We start from the raw sequence: 20942 nt of genomic DNA on the forward strand, positions 1-20942 counted from the left end.
TTCGATGTTGCTACTGTGGTATTTGGACACCTTTAAAGTAGCATAATCGGAGCCTCCCGTCCTGAAATAGAATAGAAAAATTTCTAGCTTAAGCGTCAATTTTTTTTAATTATATTAAGGACCCAGAGGTGAGGATTATCCCTCCCATATACTTATATTTATTTCTCTTGTCAGATATATAATTGTGATGAATCTTAAGTGTTGTTTGGTTATTTATGTTATGAATTTTGCCCTCCCTTGTATTATTATAGATGTGCTCACAGAATTGTTGATACATTTATTTTGAGAGGTATTACCTTTTAGGATTTTTTGTGCTATTCTAGGATCTGATCATAAGAATAAGTGAATTTTGTCGCTGTTCAGTTCTTGGAGAAGACGACGCTATGGACTTCATTATCCTTGGAAGTTTATTATGGATGTGGCTCCTGTGGAGCTCAGCTTGTGTTTTTCTAGACTCTCGGATCTGGTGATTGTAGGAACAGTTCATCTGTAAGAAGTTTCGTTTCGGATGTTTGATATTTATCTGACTTTGACAAAGAAAGAGGAAGTGACTTTAGAGATCATGATATATATGGACAGGGGTCTTGGGTGGTGATTGGTACATGTGACTTTTTGTACAGTATCATGGGTTTTGGTGTTTTTGTTTCACTGTCTTATGATTGGCTGCTGTGTTGAGACAGTAAAGAAAGAGAAAGCATAATCCTCGCCTCTGTGTCCTTAATAGAATTGAGAATTCTTGAAGCGTACATTTTTATTGGGCCTGCAACAGTCCACTCGAATGCACCCTTGGTCCATCCAAGTAAAAATTCCTGGAGCCAGGCCTGATTACAGTCAAAATATTTTGACGACTTGACTTTTAGCTTTCAGGGCCAAACCAGATCCCCCATTTAACTCTGGCTCTTCTGTTATATCAGTTTGCTGTAGGGTGACAGAATATGAAAAACCAAAAACTAGGACGTTTCACAAAAATAGAAGGACCGCAATTTTTCATCTGCCAAGGTGCACAGTAAGACAACGCGCATCAACCTAGAAAACAGACGAGGCACTGAGGAAATAAATAAAGTACAATTTTTCACTATCGCACCTACTAATTAATTTGCTTCACTGAACAGAATTTGTTTCACAGAACAGATGCTACCTAGCCTTGCCTTGAAACATATAAAAAAGTGCCTTCGTCCATTTTCAGTCGAGCCTCTTTTAAAAAAGGTAATGAACCAAAATTGCTGAAGTTTGCCAGGACAGCTGCTGAAAAATTGGAACGCCTGCTCACCCTAATATGCTGGCTTGCCCACTTCTAGTCACTACGTTAACTGCTAACTGCTGCAGCAGTGCAAGCAGAAAAACAGCTCACGACCGGAAGGTACAGGATATACCATGACGGTCAGGCAGGGACGAATCAGAAAACCGCTAATAGAAGCTGTGAGGTGCAGCAGCTAAACTCTTTGCAATAGCATCTGATACTCAAAACCCCACATCCAATTAAAAGCTGACAGTCTTTGTTTCAGCCAATCGGCGAGCGACAGTAATTATGCAGCTTCCGTCAATGGAACATCAGAGTGTAACTTCTTAAGCCAATCGTGTGATAAGAATTCACCCAAACCAATCCGTGGTTATCGTGCTTTCCACCGCTCACGACACTTGTTTCTCCTTTCTCCTTTCTTCATTGGTTGGGATACCTGATTCATCAAGGGCCAGCCCTGCTCACTGAAATACGGGACAGAAGACGTCCCTTAAAGGGATTATAACGGAGGACTGTCCGAGGAAATTTGGGGCAGCGATCACCCTGTCTGACAGCAACCATGGTGAGTGAGGCGTCGTGTGTTAGAGGCCATCATAGAAATTCGTCAGATAAGAAAGAGAAAGAGAGAGAGAGAGAGAGACTATTGAGGCATCATAGGGAAGGACACCATGGGAAAGGATTGTAAGACGATGGTTGTATCATGAAAGGCGGAAGAAACGAGGCAGGAGACAAGACAGCAACAGAGTTAGAAGGCACTATGTAACTGACAGACCAGGGATGTGGAGGGAAGGAGGGCGTGACCACGAGCGACAGGGAAAGGGAGAAGAATGGTGGAAGAAAGTCGAGGTAGCAGGAAAAGACCATTGGAAGGACTGTTATAGGGAAATACTGTGGCATAGCTATCATGTGTCATGCCGAGTACCTTTACTTATTGCTGGCTTTTTAGTCCACGATATCTTGCCTGCCGGTGTAGGAGCCCAGCCTTGACTAGTCAGTGCTAAACTACAAGTCCCATAATGTAACGGTACTGGCTAAAAAGTTGGAGTAGCTGAAGGTACATGTCTTGGGTCCAGTTAGTAGCCGGTGAGACACCAGGATGGAAGAGAAGAGTTCCATAAACATCAATCTGTCTGAGAGAGAGAGAGAGAGACACACACACGGGAGTGGCTGGGAGGTACAACAGACAAAGGTGAAGGAAAGGCCATGGGATCTGAGGTGAGATGGTTGTAAGACGAATGAGATAGACTTTGGTGATAGCGCTTTGAGTACGGTGAGACTGTAGGGACATCATTGTTGGAACGATGATACCAGGAAAAGGTGAAGGCATTCCTAAGCTTGGTCCTGAAACATTGGAGATAGAAACGGAGGATTAGGATGGTAGGACAAGGGTTAAAAAGATGACTTTGGCGTCCCATATATAGCTGAGATTCTATTTTGTAGAGCTTGAGGTTTGTGCTGAAGGGCGGAGGGGCAGTCTAGGCATCGAAAGAAGGAGGTAGTTACTGATTGTTAAAATCCTCGAGGTAACGAATTATAGGCACCAGTGCGGGAATGGGACTGTGGGGGGACTTTTCTGATCCACGAGCAATAATTTGTTTCTGGACATTACTTTATGGAGTTGGGGGCTTGGTGTTGTGGTTGTATTTATCAAAGAGCTTAATTTCCCTTACGACGAAGTGCTTTGGCAGACTAGCACACAGTCCCTCACTGGTCTTCTTTCGAAGTATGTGGATTTATAGAGTGGCCTAACTGTGAAACGTTTTAGTGTTGTGTGGTAGTAACCAGAGCTGTGCTCTTATTTTGTTATGTCATTTGTCACATGGTCGAGAAAAAGGGTGCTTAGTGTAGTGTCCTGTACGGGTAGAGCGGTGTATCAATTGAATCTTGGTCTGTGTGGGAAGAATTTTGATGTTGCCTATTATTGGGAGAGGTTGTAGCCAGCAGAGCGTGTATATGATGCTGAATGTTTCTCTTTTGGTAGATGCAATTTTTTCTCACCCGTTGAGGAAGACCAAGGTCTTTAGCACCTTCCTGAGCTCCAGGTGGTCTTGGATGTATTTTTTTTTACATGGAGGCTGTTCAGTAATGTTGCTACCTGTACATTGTAGCATGTGTTCTTGGTCAGAGGCTCTGTTGGCAGAGATGCCAATCTGCAGCGATGTACCTGCTTTTCTCTTAAAATGGTCCAGCTTTATCTTTTTATCTTTCGAAAGTGTTTTTTGTGTGTAAAATCAGACGTTTAAAATGAAGGTTGACATTAACAGTTCTGTTTTTTTTACTTGCAAATCTTTCAACTGATTGGTGTGTCAATCTAGAAAAATAAATCCACCCATCGCTTGAAACATTTATGTCCTGCCCGTGAACTCCGCTAATTTTCCAAGTTAGACGTTGAGGTTTAAAGTAATGGCATTATTGTACGTTCAGTGCAAAAACATATACGTGGTTACATTGTGCTAATGTCTAAATAGTAGCTTTTTTTTAAAAATTAAACATTTTTTTTTTTTTTCTTATTATTATAATTTGGGGATAATTAACCCATAGAGCGTATTGAGCTAACAAGAGACACATACCATTGTCGAAAGTTTCTCAAGCACTTAAGTGATAGAGAAGAACACAAGAATGTAGACATTATGAATGGAGTTATTGAGTCAAAGGAACTGCATTCATGCCTTGTTACTTTAGGGTCTGAGATTAAGAATAAGGTATATGTGCAATAGTCGAAGTTGTTTGGCCTAGTAGTAATCGGGGCCTTTACCTGCCTCACATGGTTTAAAGTGATCATGGGCTAACATTTTTACACCGTCCATGACCTTGCATGTTGTAGCTTTTTATCCATTAGGATGTCGGAGTGGGATGTCCATATTTAGTTCCAGTGCCATGATATTTCATTATGGGATGTCACTTTGGTAGATTGCTTGTGTGTGCGCTATTATATTTGTGATTATTGTCTGTTTTCAGTTGATGTTAGGTGTAGATGGCAAAGTTGGTTGTAGAGGTGCAGTTTGTCCTTTCCGTTTTTGAACCCTTTGTGAATGGACTCAGTGGCCCTTTCGCTTGGGTCTGCAGTTTCACTGTGTTCTTTTCCTGTAGGCGCCAGACAGTTCTTACAGTTGCAAGCCTACCGTGTCCTGTAAATGAGCAGGATTTCCTGAGATACATCTCTGGCATTAGAGCTGACTCTGCAGCCTCTCCTGCTATCTCCTGTTTGGGGCTGTGCGGCAGTGATAAAGTGTGCTTGTAACATGTAGTGTCACAGCTAAACACGAGGACATGGGTGGGGCGCTTCTCGTTACATTTACGGCTGCTGCTTAAGACTGACCTCTTCAATGATGCCCTGTTTTTTTCAAAGTCACCTGTATATAGTTTTAAATCTAAAGTTAATATCGAAACATTCTGCCAAATTAGAGCAAAAAATATTTCTTTGTGTTTGAAAGTCGAGGCGTTTTCAAAATGAACATGTTTTATCCTGTAATTGCGTTATAGGCGTTTATCCTAAATTGTTGAGCTTATCCCCCACGAGCCATGGTTTGAACTAGAGTCTGTGGGGAACAAAGACTTCTTGGTTATATGTTTAAAAAAACTGGTTTCTTTCCCAGTGGATAGCTTGAAGTAACTTGTTCTATGTTTTTGGTTGTGGTTTTAGGTATTTATGTAATAATCTTAGGATGATGGAAGTTCACTTGTGGATTGTATTAGGCAAAGCCTGCCTATGAATTGCGTTTTAAAATTGACGAGCATTTTAAGAATGATATGCTCATGGAATGCAAATTATGTACTAGCATATATCTCTACCCTGCTCCTTCATTGACTGGTGTTGCAGAAGTGCACATTTGGGGAAATTTCAGCCTTAGGACGATCCGTTGGGCTATAAATAAGTTGTTTTATAGGCAATGTCTAATATTGCTGTTGGATGCAAACAGAATGAGAATTTGGATATCCATATTTAGTCTGTTTTTTCATTGAGCACATGACAGTCGTTGCTGAAGTGTGTTGGGAGATCCTCTGTATCAGACATTTGCTGTTGGGCAGAAAGGCATGCTCACTGTATTATTGTGGGAGGGGATTATGGGTTGAAATCAAAGGGTCTGAAAAAATAAATCTACAGAAGGGGTTGTTGTCATCAAGATGCTCATCTAGGCGACAAAAAAGCGAGAAGAGCCAGGCTGTGAGATGCACTCTGAGTCGGAATTCCTATCGCCCGACGCCCAGAACATATTGCTTGGTTTCAAGGGCAGCACGTTTTTATGTTTACTGTGTCCTTTGGACAAATGGGCCTAGGCTCTTGAAGCACAACCTCTTTGGCTGCCAGTTTTCAGTACAGATCTGTGAAAGGATTGTCTGCCACTAAAACAAGATGTGTTTTTACATGTATCGAGTTAAAACTTGTATGTACGATTCATTAATGCAGAGCCGTTATTTTTAGGACAAGCGCTGTAAAGAAATGAAGTGAGCTTAGCTTTCATTGTTGACTGGTGCTATTTCAAAAACATAAACACGTTTTGCAAAATATAACAATTTGAGGTTACGTATAACGCTCCCGGCATAATACCTGATTAAATTCAGCACCCTTTCAAAAATAGTGGTGATTTGAGATATATATATATATATATATATATATATATATATATATATATATATATATATATATATATATATTGCTTTTCAGCTAAAAAGTACACCAAAAAAACCTAACTTTTGCGTTTTGCTAAACTGTTGTGTAGTTTAAGGTACTGTTTCTCTTGGCCTCCAAATGTTTGATGCAAGCCAATATTTATGATTGAAAAAAAACAATGAGGGATAATTAGTGTAAAGCCATTATTGGCAGCATGAAAATAAGCTAAAGTGCCCATTTCTTAAATGAAAGACACACGAAAGTGCAGTGGATATATGTTCTGGCATTCATGCAGATGTACAACTTTCAGACATCCACAAAATTTTAACAAACCATGCCTAGAAAACTTTTATTGATTTCGTTTTTGCATAAGCAAATATACGTGGTCACAGAGTCGAAACCCAGGATGTCGATTCAGCCTTTCTTCCTTTAAAGATCGATAATATGAATACCATTGAGATGAGTAACAATAAACATCTGATATTTCAGTGCCAAGGGACCCTTTGGTGAATGTTAGTAATGGGGTATTTGGCAGTCAGGTTACCCCCTGTCCAAGCAAGGACCCCCACCCTAGTCAGGGTAATAGAGAATCACCTTCAGCTAACCCCTGCTTACCCCCTTGGTAGCTTGGCACGAGCAGTAGGCTTAACTTCAGAGTGCTAGGTGTAAAGTATTTGTATCAACACACAGTAACTTAATGAAAACACTACAAAATGACACAACACAGGTTTAGAAAAATAGAAAATATTCATATAAACAAAACAAGACTAAAACGACAAAAATCCACAATACACAAATGAAGTTATCACTGAAAATACAAAAAGAGTCTACATGTAATTTTAAACGCAACGCTAATGCTGTTAGTGTGAAAATGTACCTTGGGTGTGTCAAAAATAACCCCACACGGTGAGTGTGCGTCAAAAAAGGGCTTGCAGTGCGTCTGTTTCACTCAGAGCGAGACCTTGCATCGTTTCTCCTTTAGTCGGGTTGGCGTGTGCCGTTTTTTTCTCACCGCAGGAGAGCGATGCGTCAATCCTGTCAGAACTTTCGAGTCCGGGCAGGCCATGCGTCGTCTTTACACGCCCAGCGGTGTTTGCGGCAGAAATCCAGCCGCACGATGTTCTGAAAACCAGGCAGCATAGGTTGCGATCTCACCAGCCTCCGTTAGCGATGCTGTGTGTCGTTTCTCCAGCCCTGGACATCGATCTTCAGGTCACGTTGCCAGCGAGCGTTAATTTTCATCCGCAAAGCCAGCGGCACAGCAATTCTTATTTATTATTATTATTTTATTTTCAGCCGCAGAAAAGAGTCGTGTCGATCTTTTCCCCGTACGGCGGTCGATGCGTGGATTTCTCACTCTTGGGCTGCCAGCTTTGCCGTTAAGGGTCCCAAGAACTGGATGGGCACCACTTGGCAGGGTAGTAGTCTCTCCAGAGGCTCCAGGTGCGGGCAGAGAGAAGTCTTGGCTGTCCCTGACACTTCAAACAACCGAAGGCAAGCCCTAAATTAAGCCATTGGAGATCTTCACAAGAAGGAAAGCAACACAAAGTCCAGTCTTTGTCCTCTAGCACAGGCAGAAGCAGCAACTGCAGGATAGCTCCACAAAGCACAGTCACAGGCAGGGCAGCTCTTCTTCCTCAGCTCTTCAGCTCTTCTCCAGGCAGAGGTTCCTTTTGGTTTCCAGAAGTGTTCTAAAGTCTGTGGTTTTGGGTGCCCTTCTTATACCCATTTTGCCCTTTTGAAGTAGGCCTACTTCAAAGAAAATTCTATAATGTTTGTTGAAATCCTGCCTTGCCCAGGCCAGGTCCTAGACACACACCGACACACACCAGGGGGTTGGAGGCTGCATTGTGTGAGGGCAGGCACATCCCTTTCAGGTGTGAGTGACCACTCCTCCCCTCCCTCCTAGCACAGATGGCTCATCAGGAAATGCAGACTACACCCCAGCTCCCTTTGTGTCAGTGTCTAGTGAGAGATGCAACCAGCCCAACTGTCAAACTGACCCAGACAGGGAATCCACAAACAGGCAGAGTCACAGAAATGGTTTAAGCAAGAAAATGCTCTCTTTCTAAAAGTGGCATTTTCAAACACACAATCTTAAAATCAACTTTACTAAAAGATGTATTTTTAAATTGTGAGCTCAGATTCCCCAAACTCCACATCTCTATCTGCTCCCAAAGGGAATCTACGCTTTAAACATATTTAAAGGTAGCCCCCATGTTAACATATGAGAGGGACAGGCTATGCAACAGTGAAAAATGAATTTAGCAGTATTTCACTGTCAGGACATATAAAACACATTACTATATGTCCTACCTTAACAATACACTGCACCCTGCCCTTGGGGCTACCTAGGGCCTACCTTAGGGGTGTCTTACATGTAAGAAAAGGGAAGGTTTAGGCCTGGTAAGTGGGTAGACTTGCCAATTCGAATTTACAGTTAAGACTGCACACACAGACACTGCAGTGGCAGGTCTGAGACCTCGTTACAGAGCTACTTATGTGGGTGGCCAACCAGTGCTGCAGGCCCACTAGTAGCATTTGATTTATAGGCCCTGGGCACCTCTAGTGCACTTTAGTAGGGACTTACTAATAAATCAAATCTGCCAATCATGGATAAGCCAATTACAAACTCATTTTGTAACGGAGCACTTTAGCACTTGTTAGCAGTGGTAAAGTGCCCAGAGTAACAAAAACAGCAAAAACAGAGTCCAGCACACATCAACAACCTGGGAAACAGAGGCAAAAAGTTAAGGGAGGCCACACCAAGGATGAAAAGTCTAACAGTGAAGATGTGCTTTACATATATTCATGTTGTTTTATGTTATATTTTCTTACGGAAAAACTGCTAAGTGAAAGCAAATGCATCCTTTTTCCATGCCCTTTTGTCTCACATTCAAAACACTTCTACTCCTGTTCTTATCTTAAATAAACGTCCAGCCTTTTCTAGTGGTGAATACCCTTCAACATGAAAGTTAGTGAGTGTGCATAGACTCGTATGGAATTCCAACTCTGGAACTACTACCTGTTCAGAAAGACTATTGTCAGCACTCTGATAAAATGAGAACACTGCCATAATTTGTTACCTCACTGCTGGCACCAAGATGTACAAGTGCTTTTGTTAACAGGACGAATACATTTCAGACACACTGCGTCCTTAGGGCAAGTAGATATTTTATAAAATTCCACACCCCAGAGACTACAGCGATATAAAGCCTTAGAGGGACTGTAAATATAATTCAATTAGGTCTCATGCACAGACTCTTATTGCAATGATTCTCAGTTGTGTGGGCAAAGTTACATGTTTTTTTTTACCTGTAGCATGCACAGTTCCTGTGAAACCTAGAGTTCCTACTCATACTATGTGATAGTTGCTGTACATATGAAAATTCTAATAATGCTAAACGTCTTATTGTGAGATCTTTGTTTAGCATCTATTTGCAGGAAAAAATGTTGTCTGTCCCTCACAACTGTTCATTGTTGCACAACATTTCTACTCAAACCAGCAACCACGAGAAAAAGCCATGGGTTGAAGTAAGCATGAAGAAAACAGGAAATTAAGTGGGACGTGTGTAGCCCGCTAATTGGGATTTATGAGATTATACTTAGACAGGAACAATGACGCATGGGCCTAAAAGAAAGTAACTGCTCAAAGTTGACAAGCTGCATGACACACTGGTAGCTGAACCAAGCCTGTGCTGTTATATGAAGAATGGATAAACCTAGTACAATTTAGAAAAGAGAAAGAGATTAAGCAAAGTAGAAATATATGGAAAAACCTACAAACTGCCATTCCCCGAACCTTGTTGTTTTAATTTCTGGTATCCTGTGTGGGGATGGATTGTAGCACCTGAAGTCATTGATCAGACTCTAGGGCTCCTCTTTAGGCCTGGCAAATTATTGTTGCTGTTTTGTGTTGTCAATGGGATGCTAATTGCAGATTGGCTATAGTACTGCTGCTGTTGTCGTTTCATGCCATTCCTTCCCAGACGCAAAAGACAGCGTCCTTTTTCCAGGATCGATTTGGTTAGTAAGGGTCCCCTTTTGCCCTCTGACAGGGAAATAAAACGTAGGCAGAGTGAGCGGATTGTATTTTTATTTTAATTGTTTGTTTTTTCTTTTGTGTGGGAGCTTTCTTTTGAGGTGGCGGTAAATGTGAAGAAGGCCAGCATGCAAGTAATGGGAAATACATAAATATCTAAATATAAGTTTATACTTTGGAAAACAAATTCCCATTCCAGTTCTATTTACTCAGTGTTTTATTGTTAAAAGTGGGTAAGAGCACCTCTTGTGGAAATGTGTGCTGTCTGGATTTCATGCACCTCAAGCATTAAAGTTTTTTTTTTTTTTGCGGGGGTTTTCCAAAATGCCGCCTCCTTTTGGTGATGCTGATTAAAACAAAATCCGTTAAATGTCTCTGCATCAGCTAGGGGGCAACAGTAAACTAAACACATTTAAGGTGTTGGGTCCTGCTTCCAAACAAATTCCTAACTAAGCTGTTGTAGTCAAACAAGTTACTTACTTTCGGTACTGCCTTATCTGTTAGAGACATATTGTTGTTGCAGATTTCCTTACCATAGAATTCCCCCCAGGCGTCAGTCTGGATCCAGAGATTTTTCTCAAGCGGTACCCCTGCACCCTGTTAGGTGGCATCAGTCGACTCCGCGTCCGTTGTAGGCCACGGATATGATGTAGTTGGTCATATATAGGCACCACTTTGGGGCTCTGACGTCCGTTTCTTTTCACGACTTTCCACACCAGAAGTGCGGGCCATGAAGAACACTGACCCTCTTGCGCTGGACTAAGGCCCTGAACTGAAGTCCCTTTTCCTTGAAATAAGTTCTTAGAGCGGGGAGGATGGGTGGGTTGATAAGGAATATGTCTCTACCAGATAAGGCGTTACCGATGGTAAGTAACTTGTTCATGTGGTAGGGACTTCTAGTTACTGATTCCTTACCTTAGAATAAATACATGCGTAATACCATCCCAGGAGGTTCTGTGAACCAAGATGATACTAGAAAGTCTACTGGGACCAAACAGGCAAAGTACTTGTCCCTTTGGACCTGACTATCCAGGCAGAAATGTTTGGTAAATATGTGCAAAGATGCCCACGTTTCTGCAAGACAGATGTCCAGGGCCTGAACTCAGTGTGCTAACGCAGTGGTTGCAGCTGTCGCACCAATACAATGAGCGCGCAAACCCTTCAGGGATTGCTTTTTAGCTAATACGTAGCACATTTTAATGCAGAGAACGACCTATCTGGAGATGGTTCTCCTCTACACTGCCTGATCTTTCTTTGCACCCACATACCCAAGACAAATCCACCAGGAACTCTTTGGTACGATCAAGGTAGAACGCCAATGCTCGTTTTGGATCTGGGCATTGGAATCTATCATCTTCCTCAGAAGGGTGTGGGTGTGTGTAAAAAGTAGGCAAGGTGTTGTATTAGCCTTCATGGAAGGGCAGAAGCCCTTTCGGAAGAAAGGAGGCCCTTGTGCAAAGCACCTTTTTGTCTGGAGAGATGAAAAGATTTGGTGGCTTAGATGACAATGCCTGTAGCTCACTTCCCCTGCAGGTAGATGTAATTGCCACAAGGAAGACTGTTTTTAATGTTAGAAGCCTGATAGGACAATTGTGAAAAAGCTGAAAGGGAGCACAAATGAGGAATGTCAAAACCAAATTCAGATCCCATTGTGGCATGATGAATGGGAATGAAGGAAACGTGAGCAAAAACCTTAAGCAACCTAATACCAATAGGAGACCTCAACAAAGAGGGTTGGTCAGATAATCTCAGAAATGCAGGGATAGCAGACAAATAACCTTTGTGGGCACAATAAGCAGAGGTTTGCTGGGCTTAGAAATTATAAACAAGAGGACCTCAAAAAGAGGGACAGAGGTGGGGTCAACTTGTCTGTGCAACATGCCACATTTATTCCAACAGGTGTATACAATTTTGGTGGAAGAACACCTGTCTGACAAGTTAACATTACATACTTTGGGGGGAAGGCCAAAAGCTGTCAACTGCCGCTGCTCAGTTGCCATGCGAGAAGGCGGGGACTGGACAGGTTTGTGTGGAGAACCTTTCCCTGCTGCTGCGACAGACGTTCCTCCCAAAGGGGCAGTCTGATCGGAGAATCAAAGGCCATGCTCAATATCTCTAGATACCAGACTCTTCGTGCCCATTCTGGAGCCACAAAGATTACTTCGGCCTGGTGGTTCTTGATCTTCTTGAGATCTCTAGGAAGAAGTGGTATGTGCGGAAAGGCATACAGGAAGCCTAAGCGCCATTCAAGACAAAATGCTGCCGGATACCAGATCCCTCTGATCTTCTCCTGTCCCTGGTGGCTGATCTCCAGGAGTGATGCATCTGTCACTACTGTCAAATCTGGTAAGGGAAAACCGAGGTGTAAGGAAATGCCTCCTTGGCATGGTTGCCCCCTGACTTTTTGCCTTTGCTGATGCTATGTTTACAATTGAAAGTGTGCTGAGGCCTGCTAAACCAGGCCCCAGCACCAGTGTTCTTTCCCTAACCTGTACTTTTGTATCCACAATTGGCAGACCCTGGCATCCAGATAAGTCCCTTGTAACTGGTACTTCTAGTACCAAGGGCCCTGATGCCAAGGAAGGTCTCTAAGGGCTGCAGCATGTCTTATGCCACCCTGGAGACCTCTCACTCAGCACAGACACCCTGCTTGCCAGCTTGTGTGTGCTAGTGAGGACAAAACGAGTAAGTCGACATGGCACTCCCCTCAGGGTGCCATGCCAGCCTCTCACTGCCTATGCAGTATAGGTAAGACACCCCTCTAGCAGGCCTTACAGCCCTAAGGCAGGGTGCACTATACCATAGGTGAGGGTACCAGTGCATGAGCATGGTACCCCTACAGTGTCTAAACAAAACCTTAGACATTGTAAGTGCAGGGTAGCTATAAGAGTATATGGTCTGGGAGTTTGTCAAACACGAACTCCACAGCACCATAATGGCTACACTGAAAACTGGGAAGTTTGGTATCAAACTTCTCAGCACAATAAATGCACACTGATGCCAGTGTACATTTTATTGTCAAATACACCCCAGAGGGCACCTTAGAGGTGCCCCCTGAAACTTAACCGACTATCTGTGTAGGCTGACTAGTTTTAGCAGCCTGCCACAAACCGAGACATGTTGCTGGCCCCATGGGGAGAGTGCCTTTGTCACTCTGAGGCCAGTAACAAAGCCTGCACTGGGTGGAGATGCTAACACCTCCCCCAGGCAGGAATTGTCACACCTGGCGGTGAGCCTCAAAGGCTCACCTCCTTTGTGCCAACCCAGCAGGACACTCCAGCTAGTGGAGTTGCCCGCCCCCTCCGGCCAGGCCCCACTTTTGGCGGCAAGGCCGGAGAAAATAATGAGAAAAACAAGGAGGAGTCACTGGCCAGTCAGGACAGCCCCTAAGGTGTCCTGAGCTGAAGTGACTCTAACTTTTAGAAATCCTCCATCTTGCAGATGGAGGATTCCCCCAATAGGGTTAGGATCGTGACCCCCTCCCCTTGGGAGGAGGCACAAAGAGGGTGTACCCACCCTCAGGGCTAGTAGCCATTGGCTACTAACCCCCCAGACCTAAACACGCCCTTAAATTTAGTATTTAAGGGCTACCCTGAACCCTAGAAAATTAGATTCCTGCAACTACAAGAAGAAGGACTGCCCAGCTGAAAACCCCTGCAGCGGAAGACCAGAAGACGACAACTGCCTTGGCTCCAGAAACTCACCGGCCTGTCTCCTGCCTTCCAAAGATCCTGCTCCAGCGACGCCTTCCAAAGGGACCAGCGACCTCGACATCCTCTGAGGACTGCCCCTGCTTCGAAAAGACAAGAAACTCCCGAGGACAGCGGACCTGCTCCAAGAAAAGCTGCAACTTTGTTTCCAGCAACTTTAAAGAACCCTGCAAGCTCCCCGCAAGAAGCGTGAGACTTGCAACACTGCACCCGGCGACCCCGACTCGGCTGGTGGCGATCCAACACCTCAGGAGGGACCCCAGGACTACTCTGATACTGTGAGTACCAAAACCTGTCCCCCCTGAGCCCCCACAGCGCCGCCTGCAGAGGGAATCCCGAGGCTTCCCCTGACCGCGACTCTTTGAACCTAAAGTCCCGACGCCTGGGAGAGACCCTGCACCCGCAGCCCCCAGGACCTGAAGGACCGGACTTTCACTGGAGAAGTGACCCCCAGGAGTCCCTCTCCCTTGCCCAAGTGGAGGTTTCCCCGAGGAATCCCCCCCTTGCCTGCCTGCAGCGCTGAAGAGATCCCGAGATCTCTCATAGACTAACATTGCGAACCCGACGCTTGTTTCTACACTGCACCCGGCCGCCCCCGCGCCGCTGAGGGTGAAATTTCTGTGTGGACTTGTGTCCCCCCCGGTGCCCTACAAAACCCCCCTGGTCTGCCCTCCGAAGACGCGGGTACTTACCTGCAAGCAGACCGGAACCGGGGCACCCCCTTCTCTCCATTCTAGCCTATGCGTTTTGGGCACCACTTTGAACTCTGCACCTGATCGGCCCTGAGCTGCTGGTGTGGTGACTTTGGGGTTGCTCTGAACCCCCAACGGTGGGCTACCTTGGACCAAGAACTAAGCCCTGTAAGTGTCTTACTTACCTGGTTAACCTAACAAATACTTACCTCTCCTAGGAACTGTGAAAATTGCACTAAGTGTCCACTTTTAAAACAGCTATTTGTGAATAACTTGAAAAGTATACATGCAATTTTGATGATTTGAAGTTCCTAAAAGTACTTACCTGCAATACCTTTCGAATGAGATATTACATGTAAAATTTGAACCTGTGGTTCTTAAAATAAACTAAGAAAAGATATTTTTCTATACAAAAACCTATTGGCTGGATTTGTCTCTGAGTGTGTGTACCTCATTTATTGTCTATGTGTATGTACAACAAATGCTTAACACTACTCCTTGGATAAGCCTACTGCTCGACCACACTACCACAAAATAGAGCATTAGTATTATCTATTTTTACCACTATTTTACCTCTAAGGGGAACCCTTGGACTCTGTGCATGCTATTCCTTACTTTGAAATAGCACATACAGAGCCAACTTCCTACACGAGGGATCTGCCTCTGACCCAATCACGGTTCGTTAGCCACCACTGCAGATCTTGTACAGTTCCCTCCAAGATATGGACCATGTTGGAGAGATTCCCTTCATGCTTCTCCCAATGGAAATTCAGATCCACTGCATAGCCTGTATATGCCATCTGGCATGGGTTACCAGCAGGAGGCTATGAGGCCCAGCAGGCTCAGTCATTCTCACCAAAATAGAGTATAAAGGCTGAAACGCTAGTATCCTAGCCCAAATATTCTGGACCTTGCGGTCGGCAGGATAAGCCCAAAACTGCACTGTGTCCAGAACTGCTCCGATGAAAGGGTGCGTCTGAGAGGGAGTCAGGTGTGACTCAGGCTGTTTATAGTGAACCCCAGAGAATGAAGGAGGTCTGCTGCAGCCTGGAGGTGTGAGGCGACAGCCTGGGGCGAGCCTCCCTTCAACAGCCACTTGTTGAGGTAGGGGAAGACTGAAACCCCTGACCTGTTTAGACCACCGCCATCACCTTGATGAACACCCGAGGGGCAGTGGTAAGGCAGAGCACAGTGAATTGAAAGTGCTAGTGGCCTACCATGTACAGCAAGTGACGTCTGTAGGCAGGAAGGACGGGAATGTGGAAGTAAGCGTCCTGCAAGTCCAACTCTACCATCCAGTCTTCTGGGTCCCGGGCAGATAGAACCTGAGCCAGAGTGTGTATTTTGAACTTCTTCTTTAGGAAGAGACTGATATTTAGAGGCTTGCATAACCAAGCTGTCTGGGGTGGGATGTTGTGTCAGGAACGCTGGGTCATTTGGATAATGAGGATGGAGTCGGCGCCACCTGTGGGCACGGTTGATGTCGGAATCTGTGTCGGGAAAGGTCAAGGTGGTACGACTGATGCTGGTTTGGGTCCAGGAATGGATCCATAGGTGCCCCCGGGAACTGAGGCTGAAGCTGCCGACCATGCAGGGCTGGAGGATGCTCCAGCAGAGTGCGACTGTCCAGATATGAAGCGCATGGCCTCATAAATCTCTGTGGCAGGGGTTGCTGTGGATCCTGAAAACCCAGGATGGCCCGACCCAGATGCAGGCTCTGAGGACAGAGAGCTTGGACAACTAAGCCCCTTTTCCCTCATCTCGTCGGCTGATGGACAGGGTGAAGTCGAAGAAGAAGCATTCTTGGACTTCTTTTTGTGCCTCGACTTACCTGACCGTCCTGAGGACTTGGAGTGGGATAATGATGAGTGGGGCTCTGCGAACATACGACCATACTCTGGACCTTCCTCTCTACCAGGCTCAGGAGCAACGCAATGTGGATCAGTGGGCTGCAATAAGCTTTAGGGACCGCTCCATCAGAGCTTTCGGAGCACAACTTTGGGTTGTGGTCGCGCTCCAGACAACACAAGCACACGAGGTGCTGATCCGTCATGGACATCGTCAGGATCTGCAGGGCTTGTACCAAGTCTTATATGACGCCATCTCAACGCACCAAGAGTGTAGACACTGAGACCTCTTTGACAAAAAGTGACTGAGGGGTAGCTTTTCTTTGGATTAGTGCTGGCTGGCACAGAAAGAAAAGAACTGCCGTCAGCGCATTGGTGTGGCACCTACCGGAGTTCTGCACTATCATATCCGGCGCTCATGATGACTGATGCGGAGCCAACAGACACCACTTGACTTCGTGCAGGGGTACTGCTCGAGAAATATTGCCTGATCCAGACTGACGCCTGCGGAAAATTTTAAAGTAAAGAATCCGCAACTAGAAGTCTCTATCCGAAATGGCTGTACACTGAAGGTCACAGGCTGATCTATACTGAGCTGTGCTTCTGTCATTTGAGAGTTTGTGGCAGGAATAGCTCAAACATGGCCGTAGGTTGGTGTTTCACTTGTACCCTCTGGTTTCACTTCAGCCTCCTCAGCTCACTGACACCGGAACACTGGAATTCTGTCCTTTTTATTCAAAGGTGTGTGTGTTTTTTAGAAATTTGTTGTGCTTACCTTCAAAGTAGGTTCTGGTCCCCCAATAATTTATTGCAGATGTATGTATATATTTTATATAGTGCACAACCAACTACGTAGCAAAAGAACGCAACACAAAAGTATTATTATACAACAAAGTGTGGCTCATTATGAATGTAAGAACTGACCAGTAGCGATAGGAAAGTGATGGATTAGAGAATGGTAATGGCCAGGGTAAAATATTAAGAAAGAATGAAGGTGAGGTGAGAAGGGCAAGGAGTAGAGTGTGGCGTTTTCCTCGTGGGTAGTCCAGTGACTTTGAACACAATCAGATTGACAAGAGTTTTTTCATCTCCTTTCATGAGCAGAGAATGGATTAAACGATAATGATATTGAATGGAGTTCCAAACTATTTCTGTATAGTAGGAAAATTAAACTTGTATTACTGGTGCTGCAAATGTATCAAGACCCACCAGTAATCTTAATCTTGGTTGCCAGGACAAGCGGGGTATTAGAGTTGACTACATTTTAGATGATGCAACAGGTCTTGAAATTAGTGCTGCTATGCAGAAGGAGCCATTAGAGTTCTTTTAGGATGGGTGTGATGTCATTCTTCCAAAGACCTGTTATCTTGCTGCTGTGGCAGGAAGGATGCTTATCTGGGGATCGTGTCTGCCAGTATGGCGTTACCACAGTCTAGACGGTATAGGACCAGTGCTTGTACAACAGTTCTGAAGTCCACTGCAATGTCTAAAAAAGATTTCTTGCTGCAGTTAAACCTTCCTTTGTCCACATATAGTAGATTTCAGATGAATAATTTTGAAATTAAACAATTACTTTTCAAGCTGGATTTTTGTTGTATACAGACTGTGATACTGTGGTCCTTAGCAGGTTGCCTAATTTTAATTTTCAGAATTGTATTTGGAAAGTGAAAAGTATGGGGGGGACAGAAATGCTTGCTTACACATTGGCCGGGAAGTTCCCTAGGATGAAGGGCCGAGCAAAACCCAGACATTTGGCTCGAGCCACAGTTTAACTTTGGTGAGCTTACTCTCTTGTATTTCTATACCTGTTCATTGTAGTTTGTTATCCCCATGCTCTTGTTTATTTCCTTCCTGTCTAGATCCGCTTCATTTTGATACAGAACCGTGCAGGGAAAACTCGATTGGCCAAGTGGTACATGCAGTTTGACGATGACGAGAAACAGAAGTTGATTGAGGAGGTTCATGCTGTTGTGACTGTTCGTGATGCAAAACACACCAACTTCGTAGAGGTAAGACTGTCAATTTTCATTTGTCTCCCCTGACAGGATCCCAGCACATAATGAAGGCTTTCCACTTCCCACTACCCACATTGTATGTCAGTTGTACAATCCACTCCTACCTCATCCACCTGTCCAGCTTTCTGGGTCGTAGGGCAAATCTTGCAAGTGTCTGCATCCCAATTTCCACTGATAAGTGTATAAGACTGGGAAAAATGGATATAGAAAGCAACTCAATGAAGCCCTGTACCCGCAGTCTTGTAGTGTACCAACTTCACAGTCTATGTTCACTAAACTGTGTTTAAACCAAAAGATAGGTGAACAGTGATGTGTAATTCTTATCGCCTGACGCCCGGGACGTATTGTTTGGGGTAAAGGGCAAGAAGTTTTCATGTTTATTTTGTCCTTGAGACAAGTAGGCCCGACCCCCAGCAGCACAACCCTTTGGCTGCCAGTTAGTAGGGAAAAAAGTTTCATTACCATGAAATTTTAGGTGCTATTTCTTTGAAGCGTCATTTAGTAAAATGTGTTAATGTATGGTAGTATTTCCAAAAAATATAAGTAATGGAAAATCAGTGTAACCATTTTCAACACGATTATTGGAAGCATGAAAATAAACAAGCACTGGCACAGCCAACTGATCTGACTTTTTTTCTCTCTCTTGGTTTTGTCAATGCATGTCTTGTTTTGACATGGCTTTCGTAACACTTTATTATTGAGGGAACTGACAGGCCCTCACCACTGTACAACCACTGGCAAAAAGAAAAAAATGTGTTTGGTCTCAAACAGCACACATTGCCACCAGTGGTGTAACAAAGGCCTGCGTTGCCTTCGCACAGCACCTGCCCTGAGTGAGTCTGGGTTGGGTGGGGGGCTCCATGTTCTTTGCAGAGGGCCCCCTCCAGTTTCGTTATGCCACTGATTGCCACAATAGTTCCTGGCACTGAACAACACTAATTTGTGTGCCAATATGCTCCTAGTAGAAGAGCAGAATGAGATCACTCACAGTAAACCCAGCCGATAGAGATAGAAATAGAAGTTTAATAAAACCAGATGTCTTTGTTAATGCCAGACCTAATTAGGGACTCCGTTCTTAAAGAAAGTCACAAAAGTGCACCCATGGTATGTCTTTGAAATAGTGGCTTTCATGGATTCACAAGAACTTACAGAAGTAGATCAGGAAATCGTACTCCTTGATAATATTTGTGAACTATATTTTAGCATGAGCAGATATGCATGTGTAGATTTGCTCATGTGAAAATCTACTGAGCGTTTAAAAGTTCACTCCCCCCCACCACTTTTTTCCCCAACCCTGGAAGAAGTTCTACTTCTGCCATTGTCAGGAGTAAATTTCCAACCTTTCTCATTATGGGAAAAGATTAGAGGAGAGTGGGTAAAAATCCTTAAAACATGCAAGTTAGTAGGTTTGCAGACTCAAAGCCACTCCAGCCCTCGAACGACTGCTTACTGCTTCCTCCAGCCCCAGTATTTAGATCTGTGGAATGGTGGCAAAATAAGGAAATTGCTATAGTAGGGATTGAAATTGCAAGTGTTCAAGCATACTATAGTAGTAGACCTGGCATAATCCGAGAGGCTATTATCAGAGCTCTTACATAATGCTCCTATAATTTGTCGCTGCACTACATGGCACCAAAGGGACAAGTAGATTTCTTTTTTTTTTTTTTTTTACAGGACAAGTAGATTTAAGAAGCAACCTGTCTCATTGAAAAGTAGATATTTTAATACATTTCACACCCCTGGGTTAAGTAGGATTATTTTATTGATGGTATTAAGTTCAGTACATCCTTGACAGCTGATTGCCTATACGTTTGAGTAATTAGTCTGGCAAGCTGGATCTCACCTTGAAGATTCTTAAAAACACACAGCGAGTGCACCTTTTTGTTAAACTCTAATTGTTAAGAACCTTTGCATGTTTATCAGTTGCCTTCACTCTTCTAGGCTGTTAATCACTTATGTAATGTTTGAAGTCTATATCACCTTGCTTGTAAAGAGGTTGGGTGCATCTTCATCTTTTCGTCTTTGATGATTTCCATGAAGGAAAGTCAGTAACGTGCGCTTACCATTTTTCCTTCTGTCTAGTTCCGAAACTTTAAGATTATTTATCGACGCTACGCAGGTTTGTACTTCTGCATATGCGTTGATGTGAACGACAATAATTTGGCATATCTGGAGGCAATTCACAACTTTGTGGAGGTAAGATGTGTTTGAAAGCTATACACTTGCTTGTGCCCCTCCAGCTGGTGTTTTTTTATTTTTTTTATTTTTATTAACCCAATAGCTGGGAATAGGATAATAGTTTATGTTGCGCTTATGGTATTCTTGTCCATGAATAATACTTGCAGAATGTATGTTTTATCTCTGAGGTCCGGGCATAATTTATGAAGATAGTACTCATGGTGGTGAAAGAGAATTGATGAATATTTTGTTTTAAACCCAAGGGCCCCTACCAGTTGCACACAGAAGCATGGGAAGCATTAGCATTGGATCTCTGGCACAACTGAAAAATGTACATTAAGTACAATAGAAGTGTTCTTTGCTTATGACTAGCTTCTTCCAAAAAAAGGATCTGAATTGTTCCATGTTTTCCCAGGTGCTGAATGAATACTTTCACAACGTCTGCGAGCTTGATCTAGTGTTCAATTTCTACAAAGTAAGTGCTTTTGCTTGGTTTGCATGTATTCGAATAAATCCATAGTACTTGTTTGTAATACACAAGATGACTCTTGTGAAATGGCTTCCTAGACATTATGCATGTATTTGTCTGCATTCCTGAGGAGGAGG

General features: G+C 43.9%; 1 protein-coding gene across 1 annotated transcript in view; it reads left to right on the forward strand.

Annotated features, from left to right (window-relative positions):
- The first annotated feature begins 1596 nt into the window (after positions 1–1596).
- The window catches only part of AP2S1 (adaptor related protein complex 2 subunit sigma 1), a 41291-nt gene continuing 21945 nt past the window's right edge, over positions 1597–20942 (forward strand). Inside the window, exons 1-4 of the mRNA XM_069207660.1 lie at positions 1597–1802; positions 18003–18152; positions 20241–20354; positions 20752–20811. Of these exons, the coding sequence (XP_069063761.1) occupies positions 1800–1802; positions 18003–18152; positions 20241–20354; positions 20752–20811 (327 nt within the window). The 5' untranslated portion in view covers positions 1597–1799. The remainder of the gene's footprint in view (positions 1803–18002; positions 18153–20240; positions 20355–20751; positions 20812–20942) is intronic.

Source organism: Pleurodeles waltl, chromosome 9 (assembly GCF_031143425.1).
Source record: "Pleurodeles waltl isolate 20211129_DDA chromosome 9, aPleWal1.hap1.20221129, whole genome shotgun sequence".
In the NCBI taxonomy this organism is placed as follows: Eukaryota; Metazoa; Chordata; class Amphibia; order Caudata; family Salamandridae; genus Pleurodeles; species Pleurodeles waltl.